Source organism: Ptychodera flava, chromosome 12 (genome assembly GCF_041260155.1).
Source record: "Ptychodera flava strain L36383 chromosome 12, AS_Pfla_20210202, whole genome shotgun sequence".
In the NCBI taxonomy this organism is placed as follows: domain Eukaryota; kingdom Metazoa; phylum Hemichordata; class Enteropneusta; family Ptychoderidae; genus Ptychodera; species Ptychodera flava.
Window position 1 is genome coordinate 26,588,496 of NC_091939.1, and position 21,136 is coordinate 26,609,631.

At 38.7% G+C, this 21,136-nt stretch overlaps 4 protein-coding genes across 4 annotated transcripts in view; 3 read left to right on the plus strand and 1 right to left on the minus strand.

Annotated features, from left to right (window-relative positions):
- LOC139145531 (mitochondrial S-adenosylmethionine carrier protein-like) overlaps positions 1-5,217 on the minus strand; it is a 23,126-nt gene extending 17,909 nt beyond the window's left edge. The window contains exons 1-5 of the mRNA XM_070716759.1: positions 5,080-5,217; positions 4,498-4,642; positions 4,120-4,276; positions 1,270-1,379; positions 708-812 (exon numbers count right to left, since the gene is read on the minus strand). Of these exons, the coding sequence (XP_070572860.1) occupies positions 708-812; positions 1,270-1,379; positions 4,120-4,276; positions 4,498-4,563 (438 nt within the window). The 5' untranslated portion in view covers positions 4,564-4,642; positions 5,080-5,217. The remainder of the gene's footprint in view (positions 1-707; positions 813-1,269; positions 1,380-4,119; positions 4,277-4,497; positions 4,643-5,079) is intronic.
- On the plus strand, positions 4,744-11,910 carry LOC139145532 (glutamic acid-rich protein-like). Its single transcript, XM_070716760.1, has 5 exons — positions 4,744-4,923; positions 6,500-6,636; positions 7,147-7,548; positions 8,049-8,744; positions 10,167-11,910. The coding sequence occupies exons 1-3, from the start codon at positions 4,778-4,780 to the stop codon at positions 7,521-7,523; spliced, it is 660 nt and encodes a 219-aa protein (XP_070572861.1). The 5' UTR covers positions 4,744-4,777; the 3' UTR covers positions 7,524-7,548; positions 8,049-8,744; positions 10,167-11,910.
- On the plus strand, positions 8,043-10,223 carry LOC139146219 (uncharacterized). Its single transcript, XM_070717627.1, has 2 exons — positions 8,043-8,744; positions 10,167-10,223. Exons 1-2 carry the CDS (start codon positions 8,043-8,045, stop codon positions 10,221-10,223), a joined length of 759 nt encoding a protein of 252 aa, XP_070573728.1.
- A 3,869-nt stretch (positions 11,911-15,779) lies between the features above and the next one.
- The window catches only part of LOC139145533 (trichohyalin-like), a 32,164-nt gene continuing 26,807 nt past the window's right edge, over positions 15,780-21,136 (plus strand). Inside the window, exons 1-2 of the mRNA XM_070716761.1 lie at positions 15,780-16,108; positions 17,215-17,321. Coding sequence (XP_070572862.1) covers positions 15,970-16,108; positions 17,215-17,321 — 246 coding nt within the window. The 5' untranslated portion in view covers positions 15,780-15,969. The remainder of the gene's footprint in view (positions 16,109-17,214; positions 17,322-21,136) is intronic.

Sequence of the window (21,136 nt, forward strand, 5' to 3'; positions counted from 1 at the left end):
AAAATTGATGAAACTTGCTATGTACATTAAAGATACTATAATACAATATTATTGAAAGTCATTAACCATTTTCTCTTCAGCCAATTCCTAACTTGCATGTTTAATGAACTTTTCTAATTAGAGATATATATCTGAATCAACTTAACCAAAGTTGACAAAACTTGCTACATATATTGCAGATACCATGATACAACATTGAAAATCATTAAGCATTTTTACATAAGCCAATTTCTAATTTACATATTTAATGAACTTTGCTTATTAGGGATATATACTGGGATTTACTTGATCAAAGTTTGCAAAATATGCTATGTACATTGATGATTATACCAGATTAAAACAATATCAAAGTCATTTCACATTTTCATGTCAGTTAATTTATAATTTGAATGTCTAATGCATGTCTAATGAGCTTTCACAGCTCGGCATATATGGCTTGAAGGACTTGGCCAACGGTAATTACACTTGCTATATAAAGTGGTGATACAATGACAGCAGTAAAAGAACTTTAATATCTTTATTTCAGCTAATTACATATTTGTATACTTCATGACCTAATCGGCGGTGATTATTGTTCATTATGTTGATCATAATACTTTCAATGAAGTTGCAAACATGTGGCAAAGGTTAAAATGAACACATAACTGCAATATATAATGAAACACCTGAGCATTTTCAGTTCATATCTGGTCTTGCATTGTACCTACCTCTTGTCCCACTGTCATTCGTAAGACTTGCAGACTCGAGAGTTCTCTGTTGGCCTGGGCTCTTTGCTTCACCACTTCAACTGGCACACGTACCACACATGCAGCCTTAATGTACAATAGGAACAGAGACAGAATTAACCTCTCGTTGAAATTTTTGTGAGAAAAACACAACATGCAAACTTGTATACATGTGTGTACGTTGAACATATAGGAGACACAACTGGAAACAGTCTTGTATTTGTTGTGCATGCCATTCGCCAGAACACACTCAATTTTTTCACATTATAATGCCTCTGTCATGAATATTTACATCATATCAACTGAGACTGTATAGAAGAGTTACAATTGCTGGAGTCTGCTGGCAATACAGCATGGCTATCAGCTGAATTCAACGCAGGCGATATGGGCCAGAATGTCAGTATCGTCAACCACAAACACTGAGAAGTCTGTCCATTTCCACAAGCACAGGCACAACTTCGACAAGGTCAACATTAAACTTTTTTAAATTTAAATTCAAACTCAATACAATAAAGTACAATAAAATGGGGAAAAATGCTCTTACCACTTCGCCAGCAGAAGCTGCTATCATGTGTACCATGGGATGATATGCAGATGGTACATTGCTTCCTATACCTTGTTTTAGTACTTCATATGTGCAGAAGAATATTGCAGCTGAGGGATAAAATTTTGAGGTCAGTATTCATAAAGTGGTGATTTGACAGAATACGAAAGAGTGGGGGAAAATGAGGCATATTCCAATGGGAATACTCTCTCTGTCCAAAATTCTAACTGAGATAGAGGTTCCATTGGACCAAATGCTGGACTTTAAAAACTATGAAACCAAGCTCATATCATTTGTACTTTCATTGATGTAATTATATCAAATCAAAGAAAAGGGGTCAATAGCTGAAACTTTTGATGATTTTTTTCACTGTTTTTGTTTTTGTTGTCAACCATCATTTCTTGTTCACCTCCCCAAAGCATGTTGCAATACGCAACTTATTCAGCTTGACAACTCTGGCTGTAGATGTATAAACTGTATTCTTATTGTTGACTAGTGAATATTGGTCCAGACTAGAATTCAAATGTAAATACATGTAGTAACAGTGCATTCTGCGTTAATATGGATGCTGTGAGGGCAAGCTAGGGGACAGCGTCAAAAGATTGATGTCAGATAAAAATATTGATTCTTTAAGTTTTGGGGTGGGGGGTTTTAACCTAAAAAAGTTTTCTTTCAGACAGAAACAATATAATGATATCCTCAATATTCTAGCTTGGTTTGGTTAAGAATTCTATTATGCATTTTTTGTTCCTTTTGCAGCAAAAGTTGATTGAGACCCTTTGATACTTTGATTTTGGTGTAATTATTTACAGCCAAGACCAGGACGTTTTTGAATGAAATAAAGGTATTTTTCATTTGAATAATGTTGTCTTTTGCAATATCACTCATCCTGAGTGTGTTTGAGTATGATTTGAAGTATCACAGTAGGGAAATAATGGAACATTTGATAGACATTCAACAATTAAGTTTCATTGGGGATGGGGGATTTTGTGCAAAACTTAAAGAATTAACATTTTTATCCACCATCGATCTTTTGATGTTGTCCCTGATTTGTTGGTGTTTCAACATGTTTTTGAGAATAGGAGAAGAACTTGCAACTGACATACAAAACAAAATTACAGAACAAAGTAACTAAACGTTACAGCAATTGGCCCCAGTCAAACAGAAGACATATTCTTTTCCCTGCTGTTAAGTGTGATAAAATGTCATACATAAAATTTTATGTTCATTATCATATGGTACAATGGCATCTACTTTTGAAAGGTGTCATGATCCCAATAATATTTAATGTTTTTAATTGTGATTTCTTTTCTATGGTTGTCTGGCCCAATGTTAACAAAATTAAGGATTTGTAGATAACTTTCTTATAAATGTGAGGGCTTCCATTAACTAAATTCAAATTTTGTAGCCAGACTCACTCAAAAACCTCATTAGATGCAGAAGTCCAAAATACTAAATACTTGTACAGCTTCTAGACTCAGCATAGGCATTTAATTGAGGATATCTATTATCTTTGCAAAAAATATAAAGAATTCAAACAAACTTTGTAGGCAAAATCACAGTCACAGAAAACACTACTTTTTGGGTCAGAAGTTTAATCAAGCTGCAGTAATGCAAGATGTAGCCGACAGATTTCTCATACATATTTGTGTGGTGAAAAAAGACCATGTTTTTCCTCCTGTATGCAAATATGATGGCAAAGGCCAAGAGCTTCACCCTAACAGCTATGAAATATGCTGGTTTCTCAGTAATGCACATGATGAACTGTTCATAGGATTCTCGGCATGATGTAGCTCTGCATGGCAGGGCTATGTGTTACCGGCGTTATACGGCCTCCCACCATTTGTGGTGGGACTCTGGGAGGCCGTATAACGCCGGTAACACCACAGTCGCTCGAGAGCTATTCAGCTCTGGGACTATTCGCCCCATAGATGAGTATACAGAAGCGAGAAATACCCCAAGTCAGGAAACAGAATGGCTATAAAAACCGCGCCATGTAACATTCCGTGTCCGATTTCACTGTGAAAATTAGCAAGTTCATCTATCATGCAACCGTCGATCGTTCCCTATCATTCTAAAAGTTCATACCTGATACTTTATCTGATTCAAAAACGCTTGTTTCGTGTGATTTTCGGCCGAATTCGACGGACACCTTGCCAAAACCTTGGGGTGAGCAACATTCCGGTCACCTCTTGGGTACCTCCACTTTACTGACTTTGGCGCCGCCTACCCATGAGGGATGACTGGAATGTTGCTCACACTTATGTTTTGGCCAGGTGTCTCTCGAACTGGGCCGAAAATCAGAGGAAATGAGCATTTTGTAAGCAGATGAAGTATCAGGTATGAATTTTTGTGTGATTTTCGGCCCAGTTCAGAAGACACGTCGCCAAAACATAAGGCATGAACAACCTTCCAGTCACCCCTTATGGGTGCGCGGCGCTAACGTCAGTAAAGTGGAGGTGCCCAACGTACACTGTAAGGTGACCGGAATGTTGCTCACGCTTATGTTTTAGCGACGTGTCCGTCGAATTCGGCCGAAAGTCACACGAAACGAGCGTTTGTGAAGCAAATCAAGTACCAGGTATGAATTTTGAGAATGATAGGGAACGGTCGACGGTTACATGATAGATGAACTTGCTACTTTTCACGGTAAAATCGAACGTCGAAGATGACATGGTGGCACAATCCCTATACGAAATAGCCATTTCATTTCCTGACTTGGGGTATTTCTCGCTTCTGTATACTCGTCTATGGGGCGAATAGTCCCAGAGCTGAATAGCTCTCGAGCGACTGTGGTAACACACAGCCCTGCCACGCAGAGCTAGGCATGATGCAATTGAATGCAATTACCATTAGGAGCGGATCCAATGGCTGCTGATGCAAGGCCACTGTAAATGCCGCGAAAACCACCAGCCTTCCAGAACCCAACTTCACTCTGGAGGCGCGTTTTGACCGTGTCGATAGGAAAGAGGGCGACATCAACGGCTGTACCAGCTATACCACCTGCCTGCAAGTGCAAATGTAGCCCGCGGTCAGAAGACAATCCAAGAAGTGGCAGGATTGTATTGAAATCTATGTCACTAGAACAGACCGAACATGACGGTAGCTTTCCTTGATCTAATCTGTGTGCTACTCCAATCGACATACAAAATACATATTTCAATGCCATTCTCAAACGTGGAATGGGTCTTGACGGCGCCTGTTACATTTGAAGAAATTGTGTTTTACCATCAATGCTACGCTGAACTTGGTCGGTTGTTCATGCTCCCTGATTTCCAACTCTTCTAACTCCATGGTACTGGCGATGCGTTCTGCCAATCGGTAATATCACGTAAACCTTCCTTCCCCCTTCAAACACGAGACTGAGTTTGTTCTGAAATACAAAGCACAACGATGCATCGCAGCAGTCGACGCCGCGCTGCCGTCAGTTTCGTACACATGAGTTGGTTTTCCGTTTCCGGATTATTTACTTCCGGTGTCATCAATAAAGGTCACAGTGACAGCTGTTATGGCGGAGGACAGTTTCCTTGAGGTTGATCCAGGTTACAGAAGTGTAGTTTTAGATTGGTTTCCTCAACTGTCACAGCCTAAAAAGGACAACGCAGGTGGTGAACACAATAACCTGAAGAAAGACGATGTTAAAACTGAGGAAAGGTTGGTCAAATGTCATAAATGTCTGTGTTTGGTTTTGAGTGTCGCAAGTGCAAAGCGAGCGAAGATCGCTCGCGGCGCATTGTCTTCGCTGTTTCTTCATGGACCTTAAAAAAGAGGTCTGTAGTTTCTTTAACACGGCATTACAAGACCACTTACTCTTACAATAACTACTTTCCTGAAAACCATAGATAGTCTTTTGAATACGGAGAAAATTTGTGGTCAGCTGGTCTCACATTGTATAGTGAATTTAGTGGCCAACATTGTACCACACTCCCAGCTCAAGGCGGTCTGCTTTTCCAAATGCTCATGCGCCCTCAACTTTCACATTGACAATCACATACCATGCTGAAGGCCTGAAAGCTTTTGCTCAGTGATCGACTATTATAGTCATACATTACTTTCAACCATTCTCTCAAATCAAGAACAAAAGTCAAGATCATTGTGCAAAGTTAGCTACCAGAGAAACAAATTACCTGAAATTTATCAATGCAAACTCGAAATGGCCGCCATCCTATGAGAAAAAATAAAATTTTCAAATTTTGAAAAACTATAAAGACGGTAAAAATTTTCTCACTCCATAAGGCCCCAGTGTCACACCTTGACAATTTAGCCAGCGTATGCCGCCATATCAAACTTTTCTCTCTAAAACGCTTGCTGGCTAAACTAACTTATCTTAGTTTATTTCATTCTATTTTATTTTATTTATTTGTTTTGATTCATTTAATATGTTGGTTTGTGTATTTATTATGAAAATTACAAAAAGGAACAATCAACACTGAAGGCCAAAAGCTTTTGCTCAGTGATCGACTGTTATAGTCATACATTCAACTTTCAACCATTCTCTCAAATCGAGAAAAAAAGTCAAGATCATTGTGCAAAGTTAGCTACCAGAGAAACGAATTACCTGAAATTTATCAATGCAAACTCAAAATGGCCGCCATCCCTGACTTAATCTATGAGAAAAAATAAAATTTTCAAATTTTGAAAATCTAAGAGGGAAAAAATTTTCTTACTCCATAAGGGCCCAGTGTCACACCTTGACGATTTAGCCAGCGTATGCCACCATATCAAACTTTCTCTAAAAAACGCTGGCTGGCTAAACTAACGATGTATGTTCCAATGTTGGGTGTGTACATAGCTTATTCATAACATACTCATAGGTTAAAAATACGTTTTGAGTACACTAGACAATTATCTTGACACATTTCGACTTATAAGTGCAGTTACAATTAAGTAACGTGTGTGAATGTGTGTCACGAGCACATAACCTACCCACAACTTACTTCTGGCCCACTTGTGCAGGATGTATGAGCTATATGCTGGCATACGTCATAAAGTTTTGTGCATGCACAAAACTTTTTGATGACCTCGCCGTGCTATGACGTATACAAGCATGCTCTTAACATACCGATAACGTATTCATACGTTCAGTTTATTTGCCAAATCTTCCATACATTGGCATATGCTGGCTAAATCTCATGGTGGCAGGGCCATTAGCAATTTGAGTGTCTGAATATATGTCCCACAGGCACATTCTACCTTTAACCTAAAATGATTCTCTATGACTCCGTTTCAGTTCCCATCATAGATTTCAGAAGCAGGCAGACAGAGTCCCATTGCCTCCACCAAAAGAGGTGAAAGTGAGAGACACCTTGGACACAATCATCAGGAATAAACTCAAAAAGAAAAGAAAATTTGAAGAAGAACCTGAAGGTAATCATGCTTGTGTTCAATCTGTAGTAAAATTCATACATTTCTGACAGTAGTAAACCTAAAACGGTCAGAAGCTGTAACTTTTGATAATTTTTTCATTATTTTTGTTTTTAATTTTGATTACATTTTCCATTGTTCTATTCCACAGTGCATATTGAAATACACAGTGTTGCGGATGTCAGCTCAGCTTGTACGTGTGAAGACTGCATTGTTATTGCTAACAAGTGACATCTGGTTCGGAATAGGGCATTTAACACCGTAGGCTGTTGTGACACATGACATATAGTGTGTTAACAAGCTGAATAGTTGGTGTTTCAATATGCTTGGTGTAGTTGAGCAAGATCAAAGTGCAGTTGATATAGAAAATAAAACTAGTGAAAAAATCATCAAAAGTTACAGTGCAGCTACTGGCCCGGCAAATTGTAAAGCCAGTTTGTCTTAATGATTGATCTCTGGCCTCTCTCTCTCTCTCTCTCTCTCTCTCTCTCTCTCTCTCTCTCTCTCTCTCAGAAAACACTGAGTACAGAGATGGTAAAGATGAAGGAGGAAGCAAGGTTTCCATGGTTACTGCCAGTAAGAAGCTGAAAACCAACCTGGAGAGGCAGGAGCAGTTGCTGGAAGGCAGGAGAAAAAGAAAGAGAAGAAGAAAGAGGAAGGGAGGCGAAGATGATAATCTGTCCTCAAAACCAGAGAAAAGCAGTGATGAAACCTCAACAGAAAAGTCTGTCCCTGGCAAAGAGGGACAGAATAAAGACCAGACGGGTTTTAGCAAGACTAATCATGACAGACTAGGGACTAATCAGAGTGATAAAGGTGGGGAGAAAAGTGCCAACAAGCAGAAAAAGACACAAAAAAGACACAAGATTAAGAAATACATGAAAGTGTAACAAAAGTGACTCCAAGACAGAGAAGGTAATGTTGATTTCATAATCATTGAATGTTTGTGTCATTAATTTAAGTTGGTGATTTCTAATTGGTGATTTAATCATGTATATCAGTAGAGATGAATGAAATGAAAGACTAGAAGTTTCATATAAATGAGAGGTTATATTGTGTTCATTGTTCATACACTTACTGAGGTACAAGGTGACGCTGTCATAATTAGCATAATTACTGATTACAATGTGACTTTGATAGTCCAGTGCCCAGTGCAGTCAATTATATTGTACTTGAAGTATTACTTGAATTCATGTAATTAGAGTAGAGATTAACGAAGAAATGATCTCAGTACTTGGTTACAAAGAGAGATCATTTATGGTCAATGAACATTTAGCAAAAAAAACTCAATGATTTGGCTGGATATGTATAGATAAGAAATTCTTAACCACAGAAGCTGGAGTTTTTTCTTTTCTGGATATCCGAAAATTCAAGCGATATTTATTTGCAATTCAAATTACTCATTTCACATGCAGGTGATTACCTCACGAGGGTTTATCCTCTCAACCGCCAGTGTTGTCGCCAAGCAACCAGAGCAGGACAAGTTGAAAAAAAAGGATTCAAAGAAAAACAAGAAGAAACAAACTAAAAATGAAACAGAGAAAGAGAGTGGGAAGAACTTCAAAAAGATGAAAACACAAAAGAAGAGGAAAAACTTGGAAAAAGACTCAGACATTTTGCACAAGAAGAAAGTAAAAAAATTCAAGAGACTGGACAAAAAATGTGAGAAACAAGAAGATAGTGAAAGGGATGTTTCTGATTCTCAATCTAACCTGCCAATGCCTGTAAATCAGGATGGGCAAAAGAACAAAGGCAGTAATGCTCTGAAAAAACAAAATTTGAAAAATGACAGTACTAAAAATAACAATGAGTTGAATCACGCGACTACTATTGTCAAGAGCACCTCACAGGCAGACACCAGGAATGACAGAGAGGCTGATCAAAGGCAAAGCAATACAAACCTCAGTGCACCAAGTCAGGCTGGTGATGTAGATGTGGCCATCAGACCAGTTAAAAATTTTCAAGAAGAAATTAACAGCCACGGGACTGTCACTGAATCTGTTACACTGAGCAGCCCAACGCAACAGCAATGGACTCCCCAGAAACGAAAGAAAAAGAAGTCCAGAAGTAAACAGAAGAACATCCGGAAGGACAACAGACCTGACCATATGGTGAGTGTAGCGCCCTCTAGCCGTGTGTAGCAGAAAGAAAGACCCCCAGTTTTGTGGTCAGGGGTTTTCCAATTTAAAAACACCCTAGGTAAACTTACTGTTGCCAGAGACTATGAAATCAATCATGACATCTCCTAGGTACTTCTACGAGAGATTATCAAAATAAAAAAGGCAAATGAGAGAAGCCTTTGATATTTTGTTTGATCTTCATGTAGCATGCTTGTCATGTGTTTCATTTACATTTGGTGTCTTCAGATAACATGTACACGCCGTGTATTTGCATCATTTTCTGGTACAAGCATCATCACAGTCCCCTTCCATCCAGTGATGGAGGGACATCATATTATAAAATTCTCCCATGTTCCACCTACATACCGGTACACTTCACCAACAACTTAAGAACGTAGTCAGGCTATTGCATCTGATTCAAATACAAATATGATCCTGCAAGTATCTGGCCAAAGTAAGTGAATTTTTTGTCTTGTGTCAATACAAAGTTCAAAAAAGATAGACAAGTAAGAGGTTAAAAAGCAACCTCAAAAACTTGAACACATCATTAATCTGCCTTTATTTGATTTTTCTGTACAACATGCAAGTTGAAGTTGTGTAACTTTATCAAAGTTTATGGTATATGGCCTTTGTTTCCCATTTCTGTTGCTTCCATCTTGCATTCATATAAGCTTAGCAACATTGCTTTGAATTGGAAAGTATTACACTGAATGCATAAATACTTTAAGATTATCACATGCCCATGTAAATATTAAATTTTATGCTCTGTGCAGAAATTCAGTTGCCCACACTTCACATTAACGATGTCCAAAAGTACAAGAACCGTGATCCTATCAAGCCATTGTTTAGATTCAGTGTTTTTGTTAAGGCTGGTACCCTGGTATATTTTACCACAGTTCCCCAGTCATGTATTTCCAACGCTCCCCCTGTTATATCGATGCTATACCATCACTATCAGGGGACAACCGAAATGTTACCAGGGCTGCCACACAATTAACCTACCATATGTACCCAAACCTTGACAAAAACACTGTGACTGTATTACTTTTGTATCAGTGCAATTATCTTGGTGAATTTATTGGTAAAAATTAGGTGAATTATTGTTGATTTTATCATACACAATATACATATGATGAGCTAAAGTCTGTCTGCAAAGCAAAATTGATGCATGGCTGACTTGAGAAACTTCTCACTGGCACAAGATCATTTTACATATGATATATACTGGTATAGAGCTGACATAAAGATATTTCCAAAAATTTTCAAAACTGTCTCAAAGGGTCTCTGAGTTTTGGGCACTGTGATAAGCAGTTACCCTTGACTCCACTTGCCACGACAGTATCATAAAGCAATGTCGTGGTTTTCTCTCAAAGATATCAAAAACACATAACTTGTTCTCTCATGATGTTTCAGAAACCACCACATCTTAGGATTAAGACAGACACACATCTGCCAGTTCTAGGATTGTGAAAGTCAAGATGGCTTCCTAATGTGGATTCGAAATCATTCTCTGTGCCACATCAACTTCTGTTGCAATGCCCAGTCCTACATCACAGTGACGTCAGAACCAGCCATGGACTCAGATTCAGAATGTTTTATACTGTGACACTGACTGGCATCTGTTAATATAATATTCCTTAGATTTGCTGCATTAATTGAACACATTTTTTCACTCAAGTTCTGAAAATCATAATTTTTTTATGAACTTTAAGGGACAAATTTATTTCAAATCAGTGCATCTATAACACACAGATGCATGTATATTTTTACCAGTGTCATATAGTCATAGATTGCACTTTAAGGTTTAAACTATTATTTCCCAGGTTATGAAGAGCTGCAAGTTCAAGTACATTCAATCACAGACTAGACCCCAACAATTTTATGAAATTATATGAATGAAATCTTGATTGTATATTTTCATTGTCTGTCCAAACAAAAAAGTGCTGGTGCAATGTAATTTTTTGGATAAGACTCTTAAATCAGCCATGGACTCAGCCATGGACTCAAATGGTAACCAATTTTGAATCTCAGGTTTCGTTACAAAAAGTATTCAAATGTAAAGAGGGCTAACAATTTGTTTAACCTTTGTCAAAACTGTTTCCATACCTAGGATAAGCTAGACCAAACAAGAAACATTCACTGCCCTGCAATGTAAAATTGAGTTGCAATGATAGGATGATTGAGACATCAATATCTCCTGTGTATTTTCTGATGTTGTCAGTCACACATCGCTGTTTTACATCATCAAGAGAAAACAATCAAAAAAAGTTGTTTGTTGACTGATTCATAAGTTTAGTGACAGACTGCTGATGCATACAAATGAATTACAGAACTTCATTTCGACAGTACTATAGGAGGATTTGATTATACGGCGCCCTCTATGGCGAACCACCCGTGCTTTTGTTGACCTTTAGTCTGCAGGAACGTCATACTAGGAGTTACAAAAACACTTTGAACTGTTTCATTTATTTTATATGATGAACATTCATATCAGATTTGGTAAGCGAAGCTATATTGAAAAGTTCTTTCAAAATATTGTGTCAAATGCTTGATTTTGTACGATTTCTTCAATTGGTCATTTTAATGAATCATTGCACCTCAGCCGTTTTAAATATAGAACCATTTTTGTCCATTTTTACGTTATTACCTTGCCAATAATCCACTTGTTACCTCATATATTTTAAATTCATTTGTAGAGGAGCATTTTAGAAGTCTAGGCCGACAGGAAATGACAAAACTTCAAATTTAGTCTGAATCATTTGAGTACTCAAATATGTTGAAAAGTTCAATGAGCTGCCAAGAACGACATGTTTCTATGCAATGTCTCTCAAAACGTCGGTCGGGAACACCATATTTGAAATAATTTTTGTCTGTCGAATACTACCTACAACATTTTCAAATATCAAGAAAATGACAATTCGGATGGTATCTGGAAGTCCTCCATTTTGTGCTATTTATAGAGGAGGTTATTCTTGTGGTATTTGCACATCAATGCTTGTGCAGAGTTAGAGTTTTAAACGATATTCCCTGATATTCATTTTGTTTTAACAAGTTACCTTTCTTTGACAATAAAGCATTAATTCTCAAGGAATTTTCGTAATTTTTACAGAGACTCACATATTAAAAACGAAATAAAATATATCAATGGTGATTTCAATATTACCTTTCCACATTTCTTTAGTTTAATTTCATGACCGCATTTTGCAGGTTGTTAGACGGATAAATGATATCGCAACGTTGGAATTAGATTTATTTATCAGTGATATATTGTTTGCCGCCTGCAACTTCGCTCTATTTTGCTATCACACCGTGTCAAAGGTCACTTTCCTCTTAGTTATAAGTGAATGCCACTGTTGCCACACACTGCAAATGAGATTTACAAGGCAAACTTGTCATAAGGCTACAGCGTTCCGTGATTTATGACAAATACAATGTCAATCTTGTCGATTATCATATCAAGGTCAAGGGCAAGAAGATAAACCACAGAACTCCAACTCTGACCTTGAATCAGGCACGACCAATCATGGTACATGAAGTACGAGTTCGCAATTAAACTAACGTCCGACCTGGTGCCCATTTATCTTCATCTGATCATATCATTAGCCTTGAAGTACTGAGACAACTTTGACATACACATTGTGAATACCATGACACAGCCTTCTAGCGTTGAAGAACAATATGATTACTAGCCCCATTTAATGGTTGTATCTTTTGCATTTTTTCGATAAGATGGTTTGAAAATGAAATGCAACTCACGTCAAAATGCTTATCGAACTGTGACAACAAAACGTTTTTCAAACATTGGCGACGAACACACAACTTTAGATTTGAACAACAACAATTTTCGATTTGAAGCTTAAGTATGGCTGCCACAAATACACGCGTAAGAGCCTGAATTTAACCGATCGAATCCATCCATCCGACCAAGGGTTGAAATAAAGGCCTAGTAACCGGGGAAACAAAACATCTCTGAAGATTGAATGACATTTTATTTTGGAATAGATATGAAAAAAAGATAAAACTAACGGGGCTTTAAAAATAGGAAGCATGCAGAGACGATGACGTTCCACCTTTCCTTGTTTTTCGCTTTTGAACTAAGTATAGTAGTGTGTAAAGGTTTAAACGCTACCCTATCAAAATCTGATTTCAGTCAGATCAATCGAAAAGTTACGATAATTCAACTGTACGTGGATGATGAGGCGAATCGTTGCAAAGTTGACCTGATGGTGGCGCTGTGCAAAATTATCGCTGTGCACTGTGATGAAGTCAGTGAAGGAAAAAAAAATCTATGTTAATTCAATAAAAAAATCTATGCTAATTCCATGAATGTATGCCAATAAACCGATTATAAGGCTACTACTTGAAGTTATTAAAATATTCTCGTTAAATAAAGCAAATATCAATATTTGACAATCGTCACAAGTAGGCCACTTTTTATTGATTTGTATTTCACCGCTTTTCTCGAAATCAGCTTACTTGCATCGTAGTAATAATTGGACAAGGAGAAACACTCGACCAAGCGTGGACATGATACAACAGAGTTAATAAAATGTCAATAAAATGCCTTTATCGTTATATTTTTAAAGAGAAATTGGAACAAGTTACATATTTCATACCAGATGTTTATATTGGAAAGCTTGTCCATTAGAAGTATTACAGGTATAAAGATATAGAGACAGGAGTAATGGCGAAACGCCTCATTCTTTATCAATTTCGTGATCAACAGTCGGTGCTAAATGAAACATTGTTTGTGTATTACTTGGTCACCATGCGCTCGTGAGAACGCCAAACCTGCATTATAGCGACAATTCAGGTGCTGCAACTTTTTATATCAAAGAGAGTACTGAAATAATGACAAAGATTTAGTTTACAGAAGATCTAGTCTACATTTAAAATTACATTTCATCGGTGATACAAACGTGGTATAATGCTAACATACAGGTGAGCGAATCAGCTGTTGTGACATGTACATCAATTTGTCAGATTGACAGTAAAATGAAGTGATAGTGGCGAGTACATTACTATAAGACGATAAAGACTTCGGCTGTCAACTTATCTGAAACTTTATCACAGATAATCTCAAAATGATGAAGCATGTTAGTGTCTTACGCTATTCGTATCGAATTCTCTTCAGTTGTTCATGTGAGCGGCAAGTCGCCGCCCCTCCAAAGATAAATAAATAAGTAAATAGATAAATAGATAAATAGATAAATAAATAAATAAATAAATAAATAGAAAGTTTTACGGTATGGATAATGCCAGTGTAGCAGAGATTCACCATTCTATTGTAATGTTTAGCAATGATTTCATCTCACTTTGTACGCCTGCAATAAATGATTATGGGGGAAATGATAAATGGGTAATTCAGCAGCCCTAAGATTTGATTTATATACGAAATGCATTCACAGGTATAGTGTAAGCTTTTCGTTACTCAGCATTAATCAACGATGCCACGCTGCAACTTCAAGATAGGAAGTCTAAAATTTGTGATCGCCTTGGCAATGACTATCAAATTTATCTTGAAGTAACGCATCGCCGTTTAGAAGTGTCAAAAAATCGAGAATAGTTATCACAGGTGTCATAGGGCACAACCCAACATGCCCTCGAAGAGCTTCCAAAGAGGTATACATGATGAACTACAGCACCATTCAAAACTCGTCATAGAAACTCAATTTCAACTTGTCATATGCGCACCGTCACAAGGCGTTTCACTTTGAATATTTCCTGTTTTGAGTGTGAATACTTTTCGGTATTGTGTTTTTCTTCTTGGAGACACGTGCTTTGTTTATTTATGTGAGCTTAATCGGGTCAATATTGTATCCATTGACCATTGTCAAAACAAACCAATGGTCTATAGACTCTCTTCTTTGCCAAGCAGAGTTCCAATAGAGTAACATGGTAGCAAATGAAAAACCTCTGTGTACAGAAATGTCTGCAATGTTGCACTTGACATTTTTCATGTGGTGTTAGAGTCAACTCCGTCGTGTTCCTCAGTGGAGGTCTGCCCGTTTCCGATCACTGTCGTCCGGAACGTATGCCAACAGACTACGGCCAACGCCCAGCGTAACTTACACATCCTGCAGTGAATGCCATTTGAATCGATTTACCCAACCCACCAACAAAGGTGGAATTCTGCATTATTTATCAAACAGTATTTGCTGCAATTGACCCCTTAGGCTTTTCAAGGTCAGCACTCCGTGACGGCAAAGACGGGAAGCTCGCTCGGCAGACCAATATGCCGGTGGCTACACTTTCTACGCAAGGGGTAATTTTCAACTGGTGTTATCAAAAAACATACCGTGTACCAGAATTTTAGGAGAGAATATTTCTCCAGATAAACAAATAAATCAACCGTGACGAGAGCCTTAACTTTTTACCTGGATTCACGACGTAACATTTGTGGCCAAGAACCGACGAGTTAGGGATGCTTCCACCTGTTGATTGCAACTTTTAACTTCATCAATTTTTCATTTATTAGAGTATAATTGATTCTTTATGAAGACCAGTTTCCCTCAGAGAAACTAGAAATAGTTACAGCTTTGAGCCGAGAGAAGGAAATCGTTTATTGACTTTGACGTACAGTTCAATCACAGACCTTGTTGTTTATCCAAAAAAGCTAGTGTTTGGATATCTTGAAGTCATTAGATGAGTGCGCCAAATGTATGTATGCTACTGAACGATCAATGACTTCTGTAGTGGGACATGGGTCGATTCCATTTCTGAATACAGGGGCGTTGATCGACTTTTGTGAAGATGCCGAAACCTGTGGAAGAGAAACTAAAATTTCAGTTCACCAAAGTCGGGAAAACTCTGATTTAATAATCTCATTTGGATTTCATTGAAAGAATCTTTCCGGCACGCCTTACGGGTTTTCGTACCTTGGGCCTTGCATCTCGGCTTGTACTGTGATATCAAAGTGGCCCCGGTCACAGGTGAAGGTGCGCCGCGTGCTGGTGGCTTTTTTTGCTCTGTCTCACACCTGTTAAGATATTCATTGTCCTTCTTGACTACAATTGTCTCGGACAGTCACGTGACCGAGACACAATACGATCTTGGATATGTAATTTTGGCTTACAAACAACAGACAGTGAAAGCCGATCGGGAACGTAGTATTCGGTTCAGACATTTGATCACGCCGTGTTGAGTTACTACATAGGTATACGATGAAACTCAGTACGTCACTGCAGTAGAATGTGCCTTAGTGATCGCAGCGGCGATGGCTGACGGCGGCGGGATTATTTTGCCTCCTTTACCAAATAAACCTAACTACAACTCATCGCCGGAGAACGCGCTTCTCCCGGGAGTCAACCAGCACTTAGTGGAGTCGGTGGTCAGTCAACTTCCAGAGATAGCCGGTAAGTCCGATCCCGAGAGTCGCGCAGGCTGGCGAAACAGAAGCCGCCAGACGCGTCTGTGGTAACGGTGGAGGGGTCTGCAGTTCAAACAGCAATCCATCACGCCACCGCAGCTATCAAAAAAGCCCTGTACTGAAAAAAAGATGGTACTCAAACAAATCGGCCTACAATTGAGGCCAAAGTCTATATCGACAAAATAGTGAAGTCTATCAACGTTACTAAGCTGAAAACCAAAATCGCCACACTTACAGCAATGGCTTTGAACACCTGAAGGCTATGATGATTATTTCGCTTTTGTACTGTGGGCAAATTGCCTGTAAAAGTTCATTGGATGTCACGGTTTTAGTGTGATTTTGATGGCTTGTAGTTTGGCGACCTTTCAATCCTAAACAAAAAAAACCAAGACTATACAATCTTTACATTTGGTGTTACCAATTGTCGTTTTGTCCTACTTCGTCCAAAGGGCTTTGCGACTGTTACAAGCACAAGAGGTTCGATCTGTTTATTACTTTACGTAGTGCCTACAACTTTGAAATTGAACGTGTCAAAGATTTTTAAAAATTCCCAGTTTTAATGGCCCAGCTCGTTTCGGATAACTTTGTCTCGACTTCCGTTCGGCCATTCGAACAATAAAGTTCAGTTTATGTGTATAATCGATGCAATACCCAGATCTCAAGGTGATCTTGAACGACTAGAGTTTGTCTATCTCCGGTCTTTGGGATCTCTTTGCCGTTTGAGAAGTACAACATTGACGTCCCTTAATTATTAAGACCACTCCGGCATAGAAATCGACTTGGTGCACTCTGCGGCCGCCTAGTGTTTTGATTGTTAGTAACCAAAGAGTTTGGAAATCGATCGATAAAACTGTCACAAACAACACTTTGTCTCGGCTGCCACCGAGGACCCCCGTACCTGTCCCTCTGTATACCTATATTAACTCGCCATGTCGCTGGCTACTTCTTTTAACCAGAAGGTCGATGCAATACTCGACTCTATTCCAAAGAATTAAACAGTTTCCAACACGTAGACTCCGTTCAGTCTTTGTCCAGAGCAAGTGATAAAGCGACTATTGTTATTAATCCCCTTTCTACTTTTTGTCCTTGCAGATGTTTTACGACGAGTTCAGAACAGCCGTGCCTCCTTCACCGAATTACTCTTGCGCACATCTATCAGCGATGTTGAACGTCTTCCCCCAATCCACCCCTCAGTTGCGGTGAGTCTCATGCACTAGAAAGCAATCGTACGGTTGAGATAGCAGCTTTGAGGATTAAACTACGCAAGGTTATGCAGACGAGTGTTGCCTTGAAATAATTACTCCTCAAGGGCGCCACTCGCACGATCTCTTGAATCGTAAAGTTAACATTACTTTCGGTTCAGTTTTGAACAAATACCAATTTAATATTATTGGCTTTGCAATAACGAGCAAAGCCTTGAATGGGCACATGACAATCAATATGACTTACAGACTAACACTGACGGGCATACAGAGACAGAGCAACAGACGGACGAAGAGAGACAGATATATTGTAGATAAGTAAATGGATAATAGAACATAGAAATAGACTGACAGGGAGATAGAAAGACGAGACACGGGCAGACAGACAGACAAGTAGATATATTACTTAATTTATTCATAGGCATACAGACAGAAATACGATGGGATAAATGGACAAGCCATTAGGGCAGACAGACAGACTAACATACGAATATGTATACAGATAAAAAACAGGCAGACAGACAAACAAATAAAAATGTTGGTAAGTGGATACAAGTATATTGAAGATTACAGGAAACCGGCAAATCGACATACTACCGACAGACACAGATGAATAAATGGATTGACATGTTCTAGACGGGTAGTTAAGGAAAGCATTGAAGAGACAGGCGGGCAGATAGATAGATAAATAGGTACAGAGACAGACAGTCACAGACATACATACTGACAGATAGATAGGTAGTGAGATACATTTAAATGGATCGATTGATTGTTTGATCGACTGATTGATAAATGAATAGATATGTCTTTAGGTAGGTAGATAATGAGACATATAAATTAGATGGATAGATAATTAGATAGAGAGATGGTTAGATGAGATAATTTGATAGATAGTTGATAAGATAGATACTAAATAGATAGATAGATAGATAGATAGATAGATAGATAGATAGATAGATAGATAGATAGATAGATAGATAGATAGATAGATAGATAGATAAATCGATAGATAGATAGATAGATAGATAGATAGATAGATAGATAGATAGATAGATAGATAGATAGATAGATAGATAAGTAGGTACATGGATTTTAAATTTAGACTAAACTTCTTATTTTGCGTATGCAAGAAAGACGGATACAGAGAATGTAGCGGAGAACAAGATTTGACTGAAATGTTCTCAAACATTATTTCCTTTCGTTATTGAATCAATGGCTGTCTCGGACTTTTTCGCGTAAACGTAATTTGGATAAAACTTTTTCATATATGGATAGAAAATTCAACTGATGAACAATCTGAAGTAGTTTTTGTGTTAAGGCTAAGTGTAAATTCCTTTCAGAAAGACTTACTTGGCAAAAGTAAAGATTTCTGATTTCATTTGATGTTTGATTTCATTTCAAAGACATCAATAGAAATCTCTTGACATATTTTCTCTGTAAGAGCCTCTAAAAGTCGTTGCCAACTTGAAAGGAGGGAAACTGATGACACAGTACTTTAGAATACTTGCGGGGAACAATTCACTCAGAAAGGGTCTTTAAGTCTTTCTCCCAGTCCTTTTGAAAATCACACTCAAATATTTCATGCGATACATCGTTATGCGGCGATGGCTTACGGATTTGTTGATACTAAAAGAATAAATTCCGAGCCACAAAAGGCCGGGAAAGATTGAGGGCTTTTTACTGCAAATCAGTCTCCAAATGGGATTTGTTTTGTTGGCCCGTGGGATCAGCCGGGCCTATGTGAAACGATTGCGCAAACTCCCGTCCCTGACAACAGTGCGCGTTTCGTTCGTGGCTACTGCAAAACACTGCGTGGATACGCGATACGCGGACTAACATTTCACCTGTAATAGAAATTGAAATTCAAAACAGAGCGACTTAGAGCCATGCCACAGGGTCCAAGGGTTTCTTGTTCTTCCACAGTGATGTGCCAATTCTCTTGTCCTTTGTTCGCTGCACATGTCACACAAAAACCCTACGAGCGACTTAATTTCTTGGTCTTAACTTTCGGAGTCAAGGCTGTGTGTGTGTTAAGTAACCCGATGCTTTCAGGCCGTGGGGACGGACAGACTTTCAATTAACAAGCTCAGAAGAGCGTCGATGACGGGTTGACCGGGGAAAATGTTTTTTGCCGTGGAAAAATAAGACCCAATCTTCAAGTTGCAATGAGCGACCGAGAAATCAGGTCAGGGCAAGTTACAGTAGTCTGGTAGGAGGAGCAAGCGACCCCAGGATTAAAATTCCGCCGTGAGTTATAACCTGGCTCGTTTCGACAGAGAGTTGATTCATGCGAGTGACTCACCAAAAGAAAAAAGCAACCATCACGCGCAAATTCTCGCGTTACCACGGTTACACTCGATCGGCAAATCAAGCATAATTGAACGTGACGACAGAATCAATCTGCGAGCATTGCACAACTTTCGAAAGGGCTACACAATAATCACGCCGCGCCGTTTTTTGTGTAAATATGTCAGGGCATAACATTTCTGCTAAGTTAAAACTCGAAAAACTGAAAACTCTACATTTTATGTCGTTCAGAAGTCCATATATATTTCCCGATTATCGATTGACCAAAAATCCCCCACGAACACACTATGTGGTGGGCGTGAACTTTTCTAGCGTATAATTGATGTATGATTGTGTACACAACATATCTTTTTGAACCCCCATAATACACAGCCTAGAGTGTCCGCAAGGTTATACACACCCTGACTACGACGGTATGTGTACATAGTATGAGGGGTATGGCAGCGAGAGAATGAAAAATCCCACAAAGGCCGTGTAGAAGACAGCAGTTTGAAGATCGATACTGCTGATTTAAATCAGTGGATTTTTTTTGAGGAAAATCCCTTCGTCTCTGTGAAGAGTTCGAAACCCAAACAATTGCATCAAAAGTGAATTTAGATAGTAGCATTTTCAGTTTAACCGAGTCAATTTCCTATGGTTACAAGCGTTCACACAGTAATTCCATCTGAAATTAAAGTCAAATTTACTTTGCGCGGCTCTGTAGATATTAAATCACGTGGACGTGAAAGCGTACGTAATTGAAACGAACAACACGCCGCTGCTATGGTAACTTCGGTGGCGAGTAAAAGCACGCCAGAATCTGAGTGGAGGGTGTTTAATTCGGACAATGCCCCAGTCACTCCGGCTTATTGGCTTGTAAGAAGGGTTGTTTCGGAATTTGTCGCGCGCACTGAATAGTGAGGGACATTCAGAAAGGCTGACGGATATAACAGAAAGTGGTTGCAGAGTGAAAACAACAAATATTGCAGCTGTTTGACATGAGGGAGGGTATATTGTTCTCGCAAAGGACGCACGTTGTTCTCACAAGTGTGTAGAGAAATAATTCTGAAATTGTCCACTTTTCGAGAAGTGTCCGTCTCAAGATGTCCAATTTAAGCACTTTAAAGACAGCGGGTATTTCAGGCCTCGGCGCAAACGGACGAACATTTGCAATTACACAACAGCAACCGCTAAAGAACGTGTGACATTATACTAATCACTCGCGGAATAATCGGTTGTGTTTTAGACTGTGGCATCGCCCCTCACAGGCGTTTAGTGATAACGACAAACCAATTCCTGACTTTTGGCTTATTGAGGCAGGACTACAGCCCTAAAAACTGGCAATTTGAAAGCTTCCTCGTGTGTGGTTTGCTGCCTTCAAGATGTACGCGAGACTATACCATGTAATATCAGTGATGTTTGAGCATAGAACATTTTGCAAGAAATAATGGGGAGACTGAACACGGACAAGTGTTGTCTGTGAGAAAGCACAACCTTACATTATATCCATTCCTTATTGCTTCTCA

Bases quoted from the DNA above. Each gene is read 5' to 3' on its own strand.
- LOC139145532 (XM_070716760.1), top strand. From the start codon at position 4,778: ATGGCGGAGGACAGTTTCCTTGAGGTTGATCCAGGTTACAGAAGTGTA. The intron at 4,924-6,499 runs GTTGGTCAAATG...ACTCCGTTTCAG, and splicing joins GATGTTAAAACTGAGGAAAG to TTCCCATCATAGATTTCAGA. The intron at 6,637-7,146 runs GTAATCATGCTT...TCTCTCTCTCAG, and splicing joins ATTTGAAGAAGAACCTGAAG to AAAACACTGAGTACAGAGAT.
- LOC139146219 (XM_070717627.1), top strand. From the start codon at position 8,043: ATGCAGGTGATTACCTCACGAGGGTTTATCCTCTCAACCGCCAGTGTT. The intron at 8,745-10,166 runs GTGAGTGTAGCG...ATGATGTTTCAG, and splicing joins ACAACAGACCTGACCATATG to AAACCACCACATCTTAGGAT.